We start from the raw sequence: 21,988 nt of genomic DNA on the forward strand, positions 1-21,988 counted from the left end.
GGGATGAGGAGCCAGAACCGCCGACCCACTGAAGACATCCCCTGGAGCGAGGCCTCTCGACTCCTGCGAAGTGACTGACATGACTGGCGATTGGCTCCGCCGGTCATAATACCAATCGGTAATGACATGACACCGGGGGATCGGTAATGAATCGGCGGCTCGATCATCCCCGGGGGAGGGCGAGACGTGTCTTAATGGGTAGTTACGCAACTGTGAATCTCAGAGTTTTGCAGTGAGGAGGCAAGAAATGATAATTATGGGGTGGTGGGTGCATGGGAGGTGGGAAGGAGGTAGGAAAGAGAGAAAGGATGGATGGTGGGTGCGGGAGGAAACGATAACGGAATGAATAGCAACAATGAGAAAGGTCGGAATTTTCTGATTATAGATTTTGTGCGTGGTAGATGCGCGTGTTGAGAGTGCAGGAGCGACACGCAGAGTAAGTCTGAAAATTGCAGAGGTGTTAGGCAAATGGTTCTATGGTGAATTACATCGGAGAATTAGCTCTCTTTCTCTCTCTCTCTCTCTCTCTCTCTCTCTCTCTCTCTCGAAACAAAGGCGCACAAAGAAAGTGATTAAAAAAATGTTTTCTGCGTAAGACACAAAGAATATAAAAGACAGTTTGAGAGCCAGCTTTTATGACAAAGTTTCATTCTATGTAGAGCTTAATGAATATACGCCTTAATAAAGCTCTACAACAGTTGAAGCATTGTAGCGATATAACCTGTCCTCCCTTCATTAATTCCAGCAGTACTCCATTGTATCTACGGCAAGACACAGACGACTGCTCAGCCAGTAAAAAAACTAGAACCTTATCAACCAGGCGTGAAGTGCAAATTGCGATACGCCTCATGTCGATCGCGGCATTGAATACCCAGCGATATGTGAAGGTCAGTCAACACGTCGGCTGTCACTACTGAGAGATTCAACAACGTCCAGAAGGTTGGTGTAACGGGAAGGAATAATATCAACAACTCTGGATTAGATCAATATTTAGGGTTTTTGGTATCGATGTTTGCTTTCCCTTGTTATATAGCAGTGAATGACCCTGATGAGTATAATGTATATCATGAATGAAAAAACTTGCCTTTTTTTTGGGGGGGGGGGTACGGGTAAGCCAGGCGAAGGCCTCGGTCAACTGGTCAAAAGCTTCACCGAGCGGGTCATCATTTGACTAAGACTCATGTCGGGAGAAAATTTCCCATATCACCTGATGAACAAAATGCTCCTCTTCCTTTTGTAGGCGGGGTGACCCTGAGACGCGCTCCTGCTATGGCTTGTCTAACCTTTAACATGTCACGGTCAGAGGCACAGATCACTATCTACGGCCATGTTGAAATCCAGCGGCACCTTTTTGCATCGATCACGCCGCAGCACTTCGCTCAGCCGCGGCTGTCGTAAGGTAGGCCTGAGACATTGAGAGTTCAGATTGCATCAGATTTATTGACAGCGAGACCACTTTTCGGTTTGTCCCAAGTATCTCTCCTCCAATAACTTGCAGGAGCCAGACCGCAGCTGACAGACTAACAAGGTGTACACAAGACTTCGAGGACCCCCTAAACCGCAGAACTCCGGGAGACCCTTAACAAAAAGAGCAGCTCCTGGCCAGCTAGTGCCCCGTAACCACGCTCGGCTCATTGGCAACGTTCGCGTCTCCCATATGACTCCTGCACGCTGGACCACCTGCGTGCCAGCCAGTTTTTTTGTGAATATTTCGTAATCGAGGCAAGGCGTGAGACACCCAGCGCCGAAAAACCTTTCGCTGGTGCTTTTTATGGGCCGTTTTTTCTTGTCGTGAAGAGTTCTTGATCCTGGGAATTGAGATATCCGGCCCTTGAATAAAATCTAATTACTCCCATTCTGCAGGTTATGTATAAAAAAATCTGTATGTATAATAATTTAATTTTCCTCGCGTCTTGACCTCGTTCACCGTGATTAGAAATTTCTTTAAAAATTGTGTTCAATCAGAGCGATAAAAAAAAATGTTCAAGCCAGAAAATGTAGTCTAGCAAAGACTGATACTTAGTAGTTTCGCAATTAGAAATATACATATAATTATATTCACGGGGAAAGCGTGAACCCTGAAGGTTCAGGTGAAGGTGATCAAGTTTGACAGAGATCAAGGGAAGGAGAGCTCAGTTCCCCTCAGTCACGATCAAGGCACTTCACAAAAACTTGCCAATAGAGTTAGGAATCCTTAACCTGTAAATAGCTTGTCAATAAAGCTAGGGATCCTTAACCTTGTCAAACCCTGTCCAAAAAAAAAAAAAAAAAAAAAGGAAGATAGTTGTGAAACAGCAATAATAAGGAAGACATATGTGTAACACTTAAGTGTTTTTATTGACGAAACATTTCGGCAATAAAGTCACCTAAGTGTTACAGGTGTGTAACACTTAGGTATTGCGTACCGGTATATACCAGTATTGTACACCAGTATTATATACCAGTATTATGTACCGGAATTGTATACTGGTATTATATACCAGTATTGTATACCGGTATTATATACCAGTACTGTATACTGGTATTCTACACCAGTATTGTACACCAGTATTATACACCAGTATTGTGTACCGGTATTATATACTAGTATTGTATACCAGTATTGTATACTGGTATTTTATACTGGTATTATATACCCATATTATAAACCGGTATTGTGTACCTGTATTGTATACTTGTAATTAAGTCCAGGTCAAGCAGGTAAGTATTGCTAGCGTAAGTATTGCTAGCGTAAGTATTGCTAGTGTAAGTATTGCTAGTGTAAGTATTGCTAGCGTAAGTATTGCTAGCGTAAGTATTGCTAGCGTAAGTATTGCTAGTGTAAGTATTGCTAGTGTAAGTATTGCTAGTGTAAGTATTGCTAGTGTAAGTATTGCTAGTGTAAGTATTGCTAGTGTAAGTATTGCTAGTGTAAGTATTGCTAGTGTAAGTATTGCTAGTGTAAGTATTGCTAGTGTAAGTATTGCTAGTGTAAGTATTGCTAGTGTAAGTATTGCTAGTGTAAGTATTGCTGTAAGTATTGCTAGTGTAAGTATTGCTAGCGTAAGTATTGCTAGTGTAAGTATTGCTAGTGTAAGCTAGTGTAAGTATTGTAAGTATTGCTAGTGTAAGTATTGCTAGTGTAAGTATTGCTAGTGTAAGTGTTGCTAGTGTAAGTATTGCTAGTGTAAGTATTGCTAGTGTAAGTATTGCTAGTGTAAGTATTGCTAGTGTAAGTATTGCTAGTGTAAGTATTGCTAGTGTAAGTATTGCTAGTGTAAGTATTGCTAGTGTAAGTATTGCTAGTGTAAGTATTGCTAGTGTAAGTATTGCTAGTGTAAGTATTGCTAGTGTAAGTATTGCTAGTGTAAGTATTGCTAGTGTAAGTATTGCTAGTGTAAGTATTGCTAGTGTAAGTATTGCTAGTGTAAGTATTGCTAGTGTAAGTATTGCTAGTGTAAGTATTGCTAGTGTAAGTATTGCTAGTGTAAGTATTGCTAGTGTAAGTATTGCTAGTGTAAGTATTGCTAGTGTAAGTATTGCTAGTGTAAGTATTGCTAGTGTAAGTATTGCTAGTGTAAGTATTGCTAGTGTAAGTATTGCTAGTGTAAGTATTGCTAGTGTAAGTATTGCTAGTGTAAGTATTGCTAGTGTAAGTATTGCTAGTGTAAGTATTGCTAGTGTAAGTATTGCTAGTGTAAGTATTGCTAGTGTAAGTATTGCTAGTGTAAGTATTGCTAGTGTAAGTATTGCTAGTGTAAGTATTGCTAGTGTAAGTATTGCTAGTGTAAGTATTGCTAGTGTAAGTATTGCTAGTGTAAGTATTGCTAGTGTAAGTATTGCTAGTGTAAGTATTGCTAGTGTAAGTATTGCTAGTGTAAGTATTGCTAGTGTAAGTATTGCTAGTGTAAGTATTGCTAGTGTAAGTATTGCTAGTGTAAGTATTGCTAGTGTAAGTATTGCTAGTGTAAGTATTGCTAGTGTAAGTATTGCTAGTGTAAGTATTGCTAGTGTAAGTATTGCTAGTGTAAGTATTGCTAGTGTAAGTATTGCTAGTGTAAGTATTGCTAGTGTAAGTATTGCTAGTAGTGTAAGTATTGCTAGTGTAAGTATTGCTAGTGTAAGTATTGCTAGTGTAAGTATTGCTAGTGTAAGTATTGCTAGTGTAAGTATTGCTAGTGTAAGTATTGCTAGTGTAAGTATTGCTAGTGTAAGTATTGCTAGTGTAAGTATTGCTAGTGTAAGTATTGCTAGTGTAAGTATTGCTAGTGTAAGTATTGCTAGTGTAAGTATTGCTAGTGTAAGTATTGCTAGTGTAAGTATTGCTAGTGTAAGTATTGCTAGTGTAAGTATTGCTAGTGTAAGTATTGCTAGTGTAAGTATTGCTAGTGTAAGTATTGCTAGTGTAAGTATTGCTAGTGTAAGTATTGCTAGTGTAAGTATTGCTAGTGTAAGTATTGCTAGTGTAAGTATTGCTAGTGTAAGTATTGCTAGTGTAAGTATTGCTAGTGTAAGTATTGCTAGTGTAAGTATTGCTAGTGTAAGTATTGCTAGTGTAAGTATTGCTAGTGTAAGTATTGCTAGTGTAAGTATTGCTAGTGTAAGTATTGCTAGTGTAAGTATTGCTAGTGTAAGTATTGCTAGTGTAAGTATTGCTAGTGTAAGTATTGCTAGTGTAAGTATTGCTAGTGTAAGTATTGCTAGTGTAAGTATTGCTAGTGTAAGTATTGCTAGTGTAAGTATTGCTAGTGTAAGTATTGCTAGTGTAAGTATTGCTAGTGTAAGTATTGCTAGTGTAAGTATTGCTAGTGTAAGTATTGCTAGTGTAAGTATTGCTAGTGTAAGTATTGCTAGTGTAAGTATTGCTAGTGTAAGTATTGCTAGTGTAAGTATTGCTAGTGTAAGTATTGCTAGTGTAAGTATTGCTAGTGTAAGTATTGCTAGCGTAAGTATTGCTAGTGTAAGTATTGCTAGTGTAAGTATTGCTAGTGTAAGTATTGCTAGTGTAAGTATTGCTAGCGTAAGTATTGCTAGTGTAAGTATTGCTAGTGTAAGTATTGCTAGTGTAAGTATTGCTAGTGTAAGTATTGCTAGTGTAAGTATTGCTAGTGTAAGTATTGCTAGTGTAAGTATTGCTAGTTTGGTTTGGTGTTGCGATATTCATAAAAAAAAGTTGACTGCCTCTAATATTTACTATATCAGAGGGATCTATCACTAATAAATGGTTATAACTATGATCATTAATTTTTTGAAAGGGTGGACCGGTAAGCCAGCGGAAGGTCTCAGTCAGATGACCAAAAACTCCAACGCCGGCAGGTCATCATCTAAGACCCGCGTCAAGAAACACTTGTTCTGTTTCCTGACGAACCTGACCTAACCGTGATCCTATCAAATATGGTGGGACACAAAACTGAACAACACTTAGCAATTTTTAGGGCCTGTACAACAGGCTGCACAACAGACTTCTTCAGTCTAATACAGTAATTGTTTAAGTGATCAGTCCGTCAATCTTGGTAGATTCTGGTCAGTCCCTCAAGCCTGAGGAATGGATGTAGAGTATGTTATAGAGGGATAACAATACCTAGAGAAAGGAATCTTGCATTATAGAAACTATTCTAAACTCGAATTTACTTGATGGACAATGTGGGGACAGATTCCAATATATTTTTGTGTTTCTGTTGCACCCTAGGTTTGGTGCGCTATACCCCGGTGTGTGATGCTGGTGTAAGAATCTCTCGCAACACTTTTACTGTCACCTTTAGTGTTACTAAAAATGTGTAACATTAGCTACAATTCGTTAGATTATAATTATAGGTAGGAAGCGAATCAAAATAAGAATTATATATAAAGATATTGTGCTGTAAAAAACTCATGGTATCAGTTTAAAGCCTGACTCCTGCACATGGGTCATTAATGGTGCATACATGTACCATAGCGCTGAAAAATATACTTCTTTCCCAAAGATCGGGATTGGGAAACTATGCGTATATACACAGATCTTGGTGTAAATACCTTGTTTGCCATATAATGTGGAAGAGCCTGCATGCCAAGACTCACAGTTCATTGGTAGAAACCTTGCATTTTTGTCCATCGCACAACCAGTCACGAGAGACATGGCCTTTTACTCTTGGGTTTGTTACAAGATCGGTGATTTGATGTTTTTCTCGATTTACACATTTAGATTTAGATAAGTCCTCAATAACTAGTAGTTCTTAATTCACAAGGATATATAGATACACTGAGAAGGATCTCTCCCCGTACATACACACTGAGGAGGATGTCTCCGTGCATATACACTTAGAGCTTACTTTAATCACCCCTCTTTTACGAATTAAAGTGTCCTTGATTGATGGTGTACAAGTTACATGTAGCCTTAAAGACTTTCGATCGGTTATGTTTCGAACCGAATAAACCAATAATTTCATCTTACAGGTCGGGAGAGACCGAACACGGTCGATAAAGTCGTCACAGTTTTTTACCGTTCTGGAGGATTTCTTGCCGGGTGGTCAGTTAAGCAACCCGTTTCACTTGGCTATTTCGCCCATCAATTCCAAAACCTGGGTAGATCTTAATAACTTTCAGCATTCTTTATATTTTCTTTATCAACATTTTTTGAGGCATTCACATGAAAATTGTATATTTTTGTATCCCGTTGAGTTTTTTTTTTTTTTGGGTGCAATACCTCGAGAACGCCTCTTTGGGTCTGATACAAACTTTTACAGCAAGTCTGTTTTAGGGAAATATTTGGTTTGGTTCTGGGTTCTGGAGAGGCCGTTTCGCTATTTATTTTTGTGAAGTCTGATATAAATTTCCTTGCAACAACTTGGGAATGTCTTTTCCGATCGGACTCAAACCTTCAAAACCTATCAGGGGTTAATTTCACCAAATATATTTTAACTCTGAATTAGGTTTTTGCAGAATGGCTCCTTTTAAAAAAAATTAAAATATTTTTTTTCCGCATAAGATTGTAGAGAATTTAAATAATATATAAATATGAAAATAAAACAGAAATATAAGGAAAACTTATTTTTTTTAGCTTGATTTTTGAGTTTGGTAAATTTTAAATTAACTTTTTTCTACATTTATCGTTGTATTTCGGGAAATGAACTATATATAATAAATTTATTTGATATTTGATGTGTTTCGAGGTTGTTAGATATGAAACCTGAATATGTACACAGTAGATGCATAATTTAAGAATTAAATGGGGTCGAGTGCCATCTGTTGGCTGAATTTAAAACTTAAAAAAAGAGGACAACACCGAATCATATATGAATGCTAATGTCCAGGAAGATTTTGACTGCTTGTTGTATGATCCAGGAAGATTTTGGCTGCTTGTTGTATGATCCAGGAAGATTTTGGCTGCTTGTTGTATGATGCAGGAAGATTTTGGCTGCTTGTTGTATGATGCAGGAAGATTTTGGCTGCTTGTTGTATGATGCAGGAAGATTTTGGCTGCTTGTTGTATGATGCAGGAAGATTTTGGCTGCTTGTTGTATGATGCAGGAAGATTTTGGCTGCTTGTTGTATGATCCAGGAAGATTTTGGCTACTTATTGTATGATCCAGGAAGATTTTGGCTGCTTGTTGTATGATGCAGGAAGATTTTGGCTGCTTGTTGTATGATCCAGGAAAATTTTGGCTGCTTATTGTATGATCCAGGAAGATTTTGGCTACTTATTGTATGATCCAGGAAGATTTTGGCCAAAGCTAAAGCTAGGAGATGAAGCTGACGATGAGCAAACATGGCCTGATGGAGCAGCCATAGTAGCCTGAGTGATTAGACATAGTGACCTGATGAGGTGGACATTGGTTTTGGAAACCTTGTGACCCGGGTCTTGGTACGATGGCCCAGACGTGACTCGGGCCTTGGTACGACGGTCCAGACGTGACTCGGGCCTTGGTACGACGGTCCAGACGTGATCCTTATGATGGTACGGAGGTGACTGTCCTGGGCCCAACCCAAAAGTTACTTATTTGTCGTACGTGAGATTCTGGTCCCTCTAGGCGTCTTACAACTTGTATTCCAACCCGCCCTTCACTCTACCCACACCACCCGCCCTCCACCACAACAACGCACCCACCCACCACCTCAATCCACCACTGCCGTTTTATCTCGTTTATGGCAGCACTTCTCCCCCATGTTTATGATACGTGGTTACTTTGATAGCGGAGCGGCGGCGGTGTCCAACAATGAGACGGTCTTCCAGTAGCGACCGGAACACGACTCCCTGGGTTTGTATCCGCCAGGGAGACCAATCCAGGCATACCAGGCCAGGGAGGACACTCAGGGGAAAGAGCCCAGTGAGACAAACCCAGGGAGATCACCCAGGGAGATCAACCCAGGGAGGCCAAATCAGAGAGACACCAGCCCAGGGAGACAAAACCAAGGAAACCCAGCCAGGAAGACCCATCAAACAACCTCACTCAGGGTTACTGTAATGTTTTTATGCGATGCGTTGGGTCGAGACCCGGAAATGGGGCTCTGGACACATCTGCCGTTATACCGAACACCTTCCTCACTGAGTGACCCATACGAGTTTAAGTCTTTGCAAATAATAATAATACTGACATAACAACTTCTACATCACTACTACAATCGACACCATCAACACTACCATCAATACTACCACCAACACTACCACCAACACTATCACCAACACTACCACCAACACTACCACCAACACTACCACCAACCTAAAACTCTCATTAATATATCTTCACCCATGTTTTAGTTTCTTGTTCACCATTAAAGTTCATCTTTGCCCTGATTTCCATTAAGATTCACCTTTGACCTGATTTCTATTCAGGTTCATCTCTAATTTGATTGGCATACGAGAAATACCCATACAAGAGGTGGGTAATGCAAAGCGTTAACTACGCACGGAGTAATGACTCAAATATCCACAATAGACAGAAAAATAAGAAGATACGCAGCAGATACATAAAATACATATTCAAGACACTCGCGTACAAGATATGGATACATGCAAGATACGAGTATACGCAAGATACGGCTGTATATGTAAGATACAGATATTAGGGTTTGGGTAATAGCCACTTTTCAACAAGACTTCGTCACCCGGCGCAGGAATTTACAATTCCGTGATTTACGGCTCCGCGTTCATAGCCATCCATCCTTTTTTTTTCCAACCCTTTGGCTCCTCTTCCTTCCACACTCCTTACCGTCCACCCATTCCTTACCCCCGGGGTAGAGATTTGGTGGAGGAGGGATAGTGAAGCGGTCGATGATACTGGAGCGGTGTGGTGGTGGAAAGAATACTGAAACACAGATGAGGCTAGAGGAACGGGATAGTGGACAGAGGAACGGTTTGGGGGGATACGGGAACTGAGTTGGAGACAGGATAGAGGAACAGGGAGAAGAATAGAGGAATAGGGTCGTGGATCGAGGAACAGGATTGCTGATATAAAGGAACTGGGTAGTGGATAAAGGAACGGGCTGGTGGACAGAGGAACGGGCTGGTGGATAGAGGAACGGGCTGGTGGATAGAGGAACGGGCTGGTGGATAGAGGAATGAGCTGATGGACAGAGGAATGGGCTGGTGGACAGAGGAATGGGCTGGTGGATAGAGGAACGGGGATGATGGCTCAAAGTGAAAAATATTTAAAAAAAAAATTAGGTACACTGGCAGTGTATGGAAGGTCAGCAAAATATAGTGAATAAAAGGGAATTTGAAAAAGTGGGATATAAAACAGAAATGACTAAGGACCTGGAGGTTACCTGGAGGTTATTCCGGGGATCAACGCCCCCGCGGCCCGGTCCATGACCAGGCCTCCCGATGGATCAGGGCCTGATCAACTAGGCTGTTACTGCTGGCCGCACGCAGTCCGACGTACGAGCCACAGCCCGGCTGATCCGGCACTGACTTTAGGTATCTGTCCAGCTCTCTCTTGAAGGCAGCCAGGGGTTTATTGGCAATTCCCCTAATGCTTGATGGGAGGCTGTTGAACAGTTTTGGGCCCCGGACACTTATGGTGTTTTCTCTTAGTGTACCAATGGCGCCCCTACTTTTTATTGGCGGCATTTTGCATCGCCTGCCCAGTCTTTTACTTTCGTAGGGAGTGATTTCTGTGTGCAGGTTTGGGACCATTCCTTCCAAGATTTTCCAAGTGTAGATTATGATATATCTCTCCCTCCTGCGTTCCAACGAGTACAAGTCAAGTGCTTCCAAGGGACGAGTAGAGAAAGAAAAAAGATAAATCAAGAGAGTTTGAAACAAAGGAATGAAACAAACTCTAGGATGGATGGAGAGGGAGGGATGGAGAGGGAAAATGCAAGATAATTTTTCATAATAACTAGATACATCAGCAGTGTGCTGCTTCCCTATTATCATAGTTACACAGTGGGAACAAAAGCTGGCAGTGTTTCTCATATTCCATCAAGCAGGGTGAGTTACACAGTCAGACACACACACACACACACACACACACACACACACACAGAACTGTGAATCGACCCCTGCAACCACAACTAGGCGAGTACACAAACAGTGCTAGCGTCAGTCTGAGCTGGGAGACTTCAGTAGGGCGATGATGATACATTCTAGTACTCCATTAAAGATTCATCAGCTAGGGCAGCTTCAAAGGTTTCCTCCCAGCAGAGCTGCAGTTACTATCATGTTGGACCATTACAAACACAAGAGAAATGGAATTCTTATGCAAATATCTCCATCACAAAGCGGGGCAATAAAGATTATATACAGGAGAAAGAATGTATACAGCTATACATAAAGGTACAAGGTAGATTCGTAACTGCCATAGCTTCTAGATATTTCGAGGCTACTTTACGTGGAGGAACTTGAGTACACTTTCCTGCATAACGATAAAAACATGATAACAATGAGAGGTACTTATCTTTTAACAGCACGATTTCCAGCAGCCTCTCCCTGGAATCGCCTTCCATGTTTCTGCACTTGTGTCCACAGTGGCTGAGGATAGCGAGCAATCTGGGTTAACTCTGACGCATTGTATGTATTCCAGTATGTATAAATGTCTGGATTATGATTAGTCATGTGGGTTTTGGTGTTGGCATTCTAATGACGGTCTCTAAGGTGGGAAATATTTTAACATTGGCCTAAACACTGCAGTGTTTTCAAGGGGCAAATGAAAGGGGAATGAAGCTTGCCTGATTCATATTGCAACTGGAGTCTTATGTCGTTAGAGAGACACCAGGTCGTTATTGGTGTCTTGACAGTAGAATGAAGAAATGTCACTCGGGGAATGTTGCACTAGTGTCACACGTCGGGAATGTTATTGTCCAATCACACCGGTTACACAAACCATACCACGGGTGGGGTTAGTACCCGCGATCAGAGTCACAAAACTCTAGACCGTCGTGAGTCATGCTGATCGGTTACGCACTATTGTCACTCACTATCATTAGTTTACGAGTTTCGTGGGATTATCCACAATAGGGAGAAAGTTAAATAACACTGTATTTTAAGTCACTCCCAATGTTCACTCGAGAAAGGGACACGGAGACGCTAATAAACACTTCGTGATCAGTTCTACCGGGAATTCCTGACTCGTGTTTGGCACTAGAGTAATTTCCTAGTTTTCCTAAGATTGTCAGATCAAGTCTTGAACGCGCGGCCACTGTTCCTTTGTACTTCAGCGGGAGGGCACGCGTTCCCGCTCGTTCCTTGAGCAGTCTGACCCTCTTGGGCACCGCAATTCGCGTCCCACAAAGGAAATGCTGACTTCAACTTCATAGACATTCATTGCTACCTTTCGCAACAGTTTTCATCCTAGAATCCCTGTTTCTTGGAATCCAAGAAAGGGGTTCCTTGTGACGCCTCGTCTAGCAAATGGCTTTGATAATTCGGTTCTGGGAGGGAGAAAGCAAGAAGGTTCACAATCCCTTCTGAGAGGGATACCCTCTTTGGCGGTTATTACCCCCCTTCAAGAGGGGGAATATCGCCCCCTTCATAAACTGGAGATTTTTCTCCACATTGTATATGCCTATCTGGAGAGTGTTCCGGGGGTCAACGCCCCCGCGGCCCAGTCCTTGGCTAGGCCTCCCAGCATACTTTTTCTTACACATTAGTTTTACAGGCTAAGAGCTGTTAGTCTACCTCAGCTCATTTCAAAGCCCCACCCTATCTAAATTACACTACCACCCAAAATCTGCACACAGAAATCACTCCCTACGAAAACTAAAGACTGGGCAGACTGTGCCTCCAATGAAAAGCAGAAGCGCCATGAGTACACTAAAACACAATAAGTGTCCGGGGCCCAAGACTGTTCAACAGCGTCCCACCAGCCATAAGGGGATTCAAGAATAGACCCCAGGCTACCTTCAAGAGGGAACTGGACAGGTACCTAAAGTCAGTACCCGACCAGCAGGGCTGTGATTCTTACGTTGGACTACAGCACTGACCTGAGGTATGTGTTCAGTTCCCTCTTGAAGACAGCCAGAGGTCTATTGGATTTTCCCCTTTTCTATGATGAGAGGCTGTTGAACAGTCTCGGGCCCCGGACATTTATTATATTAGTGTAGCAATGGCGCTCATGCTTTTTATTGGGGTTTAGGGGTATGTTGAACCAGAGAGGGAGAAAGTGGGGGGAGGAGGAAGCTAATGGGAAGAAGGAAGTAGTAACAAGACTGTAAGAAACAGAGGATGGACGGAAGAAGACAGAGAACGGACATCTTGGCTGCTGTTTGACGGGACACTCAACTAAAGCCAGTGAATCCTTCTGTTTTCAAGTTGATGAAACACGATCCTCAGAGCCACGTGGTCGTGGCTCCTGGCGGCCACGTGGGATACGCCACGCCCACCCTACCCAACCACCAATCAGAGAGCATCCTGCCGATTCCCAGCCTCTATTCAACACTGATTGGTCCGCTGGTTAATGACGTTGAATGATATCGTGCGTAAGGGGGCGAGGCTACAAAATGACGTCATAAACGTACAATTACATCTGCCACTGTTTTTGTACATTAAAAACATCATTGTTTCATGTGATTTTATCCCATCTAAGAGGATTATGTAGAATTTACAGTTCAGTAAAGAGAAATACTAAACAAGAGTGTGAACAATGGTGAATAATCGTAAAAAATTCTTCGTGAAGGTGTGTGTGGCAGCTACGGTGGAGTGCGTCCAGGCTGACAGTCGTGCGCGAGGATCAGTTGACGTCTGGTAGTCGCGTGTGGTGGATGCATTTCCCTCACGGACACGCGACTAGCTGGTAGACGTACGTGTGCCAGCAGTCTTTCTCCGGCCCGGACGTGGATGACACAGTGAACCGGGTTATTAAAACTTCGTATATTCACGTAAACAACAACGAAAAATAAGCGTTTAGACCTTGAGTACAGAGGATTATTACCACTTGTGAAGAGAATTGCGTTAAATGGTGCAGACATCTGCGTAATGGTGCTGAAAGTTGCGTAATACTGCAATGTGCTCCTCAACAGACTCCAGCATGGCAGATACGCAGAAATCCCGCAGAGTAAGTAATGTGAAAAGTGTTGACACAATATACCAGTGGAATGTAATTCTTACTGCAGATACATAATATGACTATTGTATGGCCCTTGTGGGTTTACGCTTAGTTTTACTTGTAATAATATCACTAACGTTAGTGTACATGGCCCAATGTTTGAGAGAATATATAAAATAGGTAAAATTGGTCAATTAGCAAGAACTTATTTAAAATTAAGTCCTTTCCAAAATTATCTCTTATACGTTTAAATATATATTTTTTTCATTATGTTTATGTAAAAATTAATAATTTTGTACCAAAAGAAGCTTACAAAACTTACCTAACCTTATTATAACAAGCGCAATTTAATGTAACATTGTGGAACTAAATATATTTTAGATAAGTTCACAATAATTTAATAATAAACACAAATATATTTTTTTCGTTTGGCTCGTTAAGATTTCGCGAAATTATTCCATACACAAACTTTCGCTTGCTTTATTCGGCAAGAGCGTTACTTTTTAAGCCAAAATCCCAAATTTTAAATGTTCAGCACGACATATATATATATATATATATATATATATATATATATATATATATATATACACACACACAGACACACACAGGCTAACATTCGGGAAGAATTTGAGGTAATCAATCCCTCAGCCTTGAGTCGAAATGTTTCGCGACCGTTTCGCCCTTCAAGGGTGCTTGAAGTATAGGTTCAGGTACACAAAAGTACAGGTACACAAAAGTACAGGTACACAAATTCAGTCGACCATAACTATGATACAGAGTTACATATATGTAAAAAAAAAGTCATTGTGGCTTATTTCCATTACATCATACACGACTGCCTTTCATTTCCCATGCTGTGACCCTTACGGATTTAGCACTTCCCAGTAAATATAACAAACTAATGATAATTAGGTAGAGCTACACTAGTCGGCAGGTGTCTATTTACAGGTGTTTGACACGTGTTCGCTTATAAGTTATGGCTGACAGGTGTTTTTTGATTCGTGTTTGATGCTAGGCCACCAATGACAGGTGTTCATAAACAGGTGTTCAAGTGATGGCAAACAAGACAACTTTAGGCCTATAAGACATGCACTGTGTCATAATTACTCATTTCTATGCCATAACAAGTGTAACTATGTCATCTGTTTTTTTCCCTTTCAAAGTCAAAATTTATCGTTCAGTTTGATAATGTTTGCGGTTATATGATATGTAAAAATATCTCTACACTACGCACACTTTCATAATTTAACATCCTGTTAAGTGACATCATATATGCTTCAGTGAATTTTTCTCTCTCCCCCCTCTCTCTCTCTCTCTCTCTCTCTCTCTCTCTCTCTCTCTCTCTCTCTCTCTCTCTCCTTCCTACCCATTCCTTATTAATTTCTACTCTCCTCCCTCCCTTATCTCTCCCCCTCTGCCACCCACCCACCCTTTTCTCTCTACAAATTGCTTAACAACAGAATATAAGAGATAAATAAAATATTGGAAATTAAATATTTAAAAAAGACAGTAAGAAATAAGAGAATAAGCAATAGGTAAATGATAAAGGACGAAAGATAAGGACAACAGGGAGAGAGACATGGAAGCAAACACGCTGAAAAGATTTCAGCCTAAGATGGCCAGATAAATGAGGGACTGTAGACAGGACTGAGTTGCAGTCTTTTCTTGGGTATAAGAAAGAAATGGGAGACAAAGATAACAGTTTAGTGAGTAATGATGGGGATTAAGAAGGGAAAAGGGGTTCGGTGACAAGGAGAATTTAAGGGGTGGGGATCGTGTGCAGGTCTATTCTTGGAAGGTTGTTGTGGTGGTCGTGGTGGTGGGATCAGTACACTGAGAGACATCTCTCAGCATATATAAACCAGGAGGCGTGTATCTCGCAGCATATATACACCAAGAGGCGTGTATCCTTTATTGTGTTTACACACACACACGTTTTTCTCTTAGTATAAATACACAAATGTACATTTATCATAATTTATAAACACAGAGGCGCATATTTCTCATAGTTTATACAAACAGATGCGTGTATCTTTCAGTGTATATACACTTGAGAGTTTTGTAATTCCTATTTCAGGGGCTGAAGTGTTCTTGATATAAATCTTCGGTTGAGATGCATGCAGCCTTAAAGACCCACTTGTATGCGATAAGCTTAAATAACAACAAAGCAATCACTTGGGATAAACTGGTGAGGACTCCAATGGAAATAAGTCACTTTGATTATTTTGGGTTATCCTAGGTAATTTACACACATGTTATTAGGTATGATAATTATACTTGTGTACCTGTACCCAAATAAACTTGCTTGCTAACTTGATGTTTTCTCTCGCCAGAGTAACAAGCCGCTGATGGAGCGCAGACGAAGGGAGAGAATCAATCATTGTCTCAACGAACTCAAGACCTTGGTCCTCACCGCTCAGAGGAAAGATGTGAGTCCCCAGATTTGTCCTCTTATCCGTTATAAAAACGTAGCTTTTATCCAGTGTATTCCTCAGAATGTGTGCATCACGTATACTGGTCTACCTACCTGGAGTCTACCTGGAGGGCATTCCGGGGATCAACGCCCCCGCGGCCCGGTCCACAACCAGGCCTCCCGGTGGATCAGGGCCTGATCAACGAGGCTGTTACTACTGACCCCACACAATCCAACGTACGAACCACAGCCCGGTTCATGTGAAGTCAGGGTATTATGACACTGTAGCCCTGTATATCTGCTGTCAGTGTCATAACGCTATGAGAAGAAAGCCAGACAATAATACCACTGATGGCAGGCATACAGTACCGACAGGTTGATGACCAAGACACGTGTGCAACAATAGAGTGACGAACTGATCATGTTAAAACTACTACCACTCTCTTCGGTATTGTATTCGACTGAAGCAGCCTGTTTTATTGGCGAAACGTTCTGGCAATGAAGATATGCAAGATAACAAAAAAGGCACAATACCGTGACTGGAACGATACACAAATAACCCGCACATAAAAGAGAGAAGCTTACGACGACGTTTCGGTCCGACTTGGACCATTGACAAAGTCACACACACACACAGTGTGACTTTGTCAATGGTCCAAGTCGGACCGAAACGTCGTCGTAAGCTTCTCTCTTTTATGTGCGGGTTATTTGTGTAAGATATGCAAGTATTGCATGTGTCTTGTTTATTAACCGAGGCTAGTTAAATATTTTACTCTCTGGCAAAATTAGTATTTTTCTTTTTGTCTCATCATCACATAAGATGACAGGTAAATCTTAAGATTTATTCGGATTTTTAACCCGGAGAGTTATCCACCCAGGATAGTAAGTGTGTCTCACGAAATCGTAATGACACGATTGCAAACAAACCATACCACGGGCGGGGGTAGAACCCGCGATCAGAAAGTCTCAAAACTCCAGACAGTGGCTGGAGGTTACCTGGAGGTTATTCTGGGGATCAACGCCCCCGCGGCCCGGTCCATGACCAGGCCTCCCGATGGATCAGGGCCTGATCAACTAGGCTGTTACTGCTGGCCGCACGCAGTCCAACGTACGAGCCACAGCCCGGCTGATCCGGCACTGACTTTAGGTATCTGTCCAGCTCTCTCTTGAAGGCAGCCAGGGGTTTATTGGCAATTTCCCTAATGCTTGATGGGAGGCTGTTGAACAGTTTTGGGCCCCGGACACTTATGGTGTTTTCTCTTAATGTACCAATGGCGCCCCTACTTTTTATTGGCGGCATTTTGCATCGCCTGCCCAGTCTTTTACTTTCGTAGGGAGTGATTTCTGTGTGCAGATTTGGGACCATTCCTTCCAAGATTTTCCAAGTGTAGATTATGATATATCTCTCCCTCCTGCGTTCCAACGAGTACAAGTCAAGTGCTTCCAAGCGTTCCCAGTAGTTAAGGTGCTTGACAGAACTTATACGTGCAGTAAAGGATCTCTGTACACTCTCTAGATCTGCGATTTCACCTGCTTTGAATGGAGATGTTAATGTACAGCAGTATTCCAGCCTAGAGAGAACAAGTGATTTGAAAAGGATCATCATGGGCTTGGCATCTCTCGTTTTGAAAGTTCTCATTATCCATCCTATCATTTTCTTTGCACGTGCGATCGTGGCACTGTTGTGATCCTTGAAAGTGAGATCCTCAGACATTACTACTCCCAGGTCCCTTACATTATTTTTCCGCTCTATTGTATGGCCGGAGTCAGTAGTATACTCTGTTCTAGTTATCATCTCCTAAAGTTTTCCATAACGGAGTAGTTGGAATTTGTCCTCATTGAACATCATATTGTTTACCGTCGCTAACGCGACGGTCTGGAGTTTTGAGACTCTCTGATCGAGGGTTCTATCCCCACCCGTGGTATGGTTTTTTTTTAGTAAGTGTGTCATCGAGGACTATCTTATTTCCAGTAGGGTCCTTCAATCTTGTTCCCCAGGATGCCACCCACACCAGTCGACTAACACCCAGGTATATACTGCTAGATGAACAGGGACAGCAGGTGTAAAGAAATATGACCAACATTTCCACCCGTGTCGGGGATTGAACCACTGACACTCAATGTGAGAGTCCAGAGCGCTGCCAACCAAGCCACTTCTAAATTTTATATGCATTTATATCACGCTACATGGCCTCATGTGGGACCATATAGCGTTTAAAAACATATTGAGTATAAGTTTTTTAATGCTAGATTTTCTTTCAACAGCCAACCCGGTACAGCAAGTTAGAGAAGGCGGACATTCTAGAAATGACGGTGCGCCACGTACAGTCTCTCCATCGTCAGGAGATTTCAACCTCCCGTAACCTCAACGCTGACTCCACCGCCAAGTATCGCGCTGGCTTCTCCCAGTGCGCCGCCGAGGTCAGCAGATTCCTCTCCAGTTTGAGTGGTTTGCCTCCTAACCTTCACGCCCGCGTCCTCTCGCACCTCAGTGCCTCTGCCTCACCAGAACCTCCAAGCGTGAAGACTGAAACGGAAGTAGAGGGCGTCCCGGTGCCCAAGGCGTCGCCTCAGCCACAAGATGCACCACAAGGGGTGCCTCTAGTCCAGGCACGACTGGTATCAGGACAGCTGGCACTGGTTTTGCCAGCCTGGACTGCCATTCCGTCTGGAAACAGTTCCCCTAGCAATGCAGCTTCACCGGAGGCTGCAGGTGCTCCCTCCTCCCCGGAGTCAGCACGGGGCAGCCCACAGTCCACGCCTGACGCCCCGGAAGACCGAGCCAGCCCCGAGACCTGCACCAGCAGTAATAATTTACCGTCCACCCGCTTGGAACAACCGTTCAGCCCCACCAGTCAACCCGTGGCTGCAACAGGTCACCAACCAGCCCCACAGATGGTGCCACTAGACCTGGCCACACCCCATCGTCGCTCTGGCCCTCTGGCACAAGGATCCACCAGACAACGAGCCTTTACAGTGTCTGTGGGCGTGGCACCGTCCCCGCCTCACACTCATAAAGCTGCGGTATTTGCCAGCCCCGCCTCACCACCTGTGGCACAGCGACCTTTAAAATGTGTTACCGTGGCTGCAGCAGCGAGCGGACAGTGCCACAGGCTTCGTGAAGTTCGTCACGCTCCTTACCCCCCTCACAACCCCACTCACAAACCAAACCACAACCTCCACCACCAGCAGAACCCACACTGGCGCCCTTGGTGAACCTACAGCTATTACAAAAGCAAGATTTTATCATAATATCTTACTCAAGGAGAGACTTATCAACTTTAATAAAGCTCTCTCTAACCTAAACATTATGATAAAGCCTTAAGCAGTTTCACGTGTATTTTTCCTGTGTCCTTTTCATCTGCTTTTTGCCTCTAATACCTAATCTCAGTGGTCACATGAACCACTCGTCATACATGTATATATTCACCTGAAATGTATATTGTTGGATGCAGAAATGAACAAAAAATGACTTCTTCCGGTCCTGTTATCAGTGCCTTTGTAATTCTGTACCTGAACCACTGGCATGTGTCCTGTGTCACTGCAGGTGGCTTGAATCTCATTGTCTTTCATCAATATTATTTTTAACCAATGTTATTTTCTACGCAATTCTTACACATCTATAAACTACTGTAAATATGACTTAGTGTTCCTAATTCCGATGGTGCTGTGATGTGCGTGTGTGGTGTATTTACCTGTCGTTGCAGGGGGTGTCGATCCTTAGCTCCTGGCCCCGTTTCTCCGCTGGCAGGCACTGGGTTCGCTCTTCTAGCTGCGCAAGCTCCATGTGTGTGTGTTGTGTGTGTACAGTGTGTATGCCATGAAGAAGAGTGAGTAGTTCCTGTTTGTGTATGTACGTGTACCATTAAGGTGTGTACAAACGCACGTGTATTTCACAGGAGAGATGCTTGGTACGCTTGCTCAAGAGAGAGAGAGAGAGACTGACAAGAGTTGATGATCGTAAGTTATGTTGTTGAACGAGAGAGGCTGGTGACAGTATTTCACTCCCTCTAGTAAGACCTCTAGTAGTGAACACTCAAGAAGGGGGGGGTTGTTTAAAACTAGCTGGGGTTGTTTAAAACCAGCTAGGAGTGTTCAAAACCAGCTGGGGGTGTTCAAAACCAGCTGGGGGTGTTCAAAACCAGCTGGGGGTGTTCAAAACCAGCTGGGGGTTGTTTAAAACTAGCTGGGGTTGTTTAAAACCAGCTGGGGGTGTTCAAAACCAGCTGGGGGTGTTCAAAACCAGCTGGGGGTGTTCAAAACCAACTGGGGGTGTTCAAAACCAGCTGGGGGTGTTCAAAACCAGCTGGGGTGTTCAAAACCAGCTGGGGGTGTTTAAAACTAGCTAGGGTTGTTCAAAACCAGCTGGGGTTAAGTTCAACTGGTCTTAACAAGCTGGGTTACACTTGTTTTCCCCTTGACTGTAATAACTCATTGGAAACTCAAAAAAATCATTACCAGTACAAATATGAGTGCATATGTACCTATATTTCATAAATAAATATATCCACATATCCAGGGTACTTTTATTTATATTCTTCAACCTCCCGGGGGTTTAAAAAACAAATGTCAACAAACAGTTGGAGCGATCAGCTGACAACAACAACAACAACACGTTGCCGGGGAAAACTTTCTACAGGTATGTGCCCTCGGGGACTGCCAGACGCGCTGGTATCCTTCAGGATTCTTTCTTCTCCCCAACCCCATTCTGGGATCGTACCCCATTGATTCCTATTCTAACCCCAGATGCTGTGGGATCCCCATGGGCTTGGCTCTCCCTTCTCTTAATATAGTTAAAAAAAAAAATTGTGATCTTTGGCCATCCTTAGTGCCCCCAAAAATATATCTTTTACCATAGAAGTTACTGTAAATTAGATTAGAAGAGGAAGACAGCTATCAACTCTACGCAGAGGGATCGTAAGACGCAGATTACTTAGTTAATGGGGGTTTAAAGGCTATCGGCAACACGAGGGTCATTAAGGCTACGTGTCACCTGCTCTCCGTCAAGAATTCTTTAATCCCTAAAATATTGACTATTATCGCAGTATTACATAGGATATATACACCTCTTGGTGTATATATACTATGTAAGGCACCGTAGCTGGAAGTGTTTAAAGTGGTTCAACACCTGCTGTGAGTAGCAATCAAGTAACAGGGAACTGTTAGAGAAACTGTTGGACTGAAGCTGCCTCCAGTTACTCTGCGGAACAGACCGTTAAGGGACAACCTACCAGATATTCCGTTATATTTTTTATGCAGTTGAATTTACAGGCTATGAGCTGTTATCCTACCTCAGCTCACAGGCTGGGAGATGTTATCCTACCTCAGCTCACAGGCTGGGAGATGTTATCCTACCTCAGCTCACAGGCTGGGAGGTGTTATCCTACCTCAGCTCACAGGCTGGGAGATGTTATCCTACCTCAGCTCACAGGCTGGGAGGTGTTATCCTACCTCAGCTCACAGGCTGGGAGGTGTTATCCTACCTCAGCTCACAGGCTGGGAGATGTTATCCTACCTCAGCTCACAGGCTGGGAGGTGTTATCCTACCTCAGCTCACAGGCTGGGAGATGTTATCCTACCTCAGCTCACAGGCTGGGAGATGTTATCCTACCTCAGCTCACAGGCTGGGAGATGTTATCCTACCTCAGCTCACAGGCTGGGAGATGTTATCCTACCTCAGCTCACAGGCTGGGAGGTGTTATCCTACCTCAGCTCACAGGCTGGGAGGTGTTATCCTACCTCAGCTCACAGGCTGGGAGATGTTATCCTACCTCAGCTCACAGGCTGGGAGATGTTATCCTACCTCAGCTCACAGGCTGGGAGGTGTTATCCTACCTCAGCTCACAGGCTGGGAGATGTTATCCTACCTCAGCTCACAGGCTGGGAGGTGTTATCCTACCTCAGCTCACAGGCTGGGAGGTGTTATCCTACCTCAGCTCACAGGCTGGGAGATGTTATCCTACCTCAGCTCACAGGCTGGGAGGTGTTATCCTACCTCAGCTCACAGGCTGGGAGATGTTATCCTACCTCAGCTCACAGGCTGGGAGATGTTATCCTACCTCAGCTCACAGGCTGGGAGATGTTATCCTACCTCAGCTCACAGGCTGGGAGATGTTATCCTACCTCAGCTCAC

General features: G+C 43.0%; 2 protein-coding genes across 5 annotated transcripts in view; one reads left to right on the forward strand and one right to left on the reverse strand.

The window, feature by feature from the left end:
- Positions 1-21,988, reverse strand: part of LOC138853758 (uncharacterized) — a 269,343-nt gene that overhangs the window by 19,652 nt on the left and 227,703 nt on the right. The gene's annotated exons all lie outside the window — the stretch shown is intronic.
- LOC128696294 (transcription factor HES-4) lies at positions 13,166-19,796 on the forward strand. The gene is made up of 3 exons (XM_053787471.2): positions 13,166-13,448; positions 15,776-15,871; positions 18,121-19,796. The coding sequence occupies exons 1-3, from the start codon at positions 13,398-13,400 to the stop codon at positions 19,069-19,071; spliced, it is 1,098 nt and encodes a 365-aa protein (XP_053643446.2). The 5' UTR covers positions 13,166-13,397; the 3' UTR covers positions 19,072-19,796.

This window comes from Cherax quadricarinatus, chromosome 39, assembly GCF_038502225.1.
Source record: "Cherax quadricarinatus isolate ZL_2023a chromosome 39, ASM3850222v1, whole genome shotgun sequence".
Taxonomy (NCBI): Eukaryota; Metazoa; Arthropoda; class Malacostraca; order Decapoda; family Parastacidae; genus Cherax; species Cherax quadricarinatus.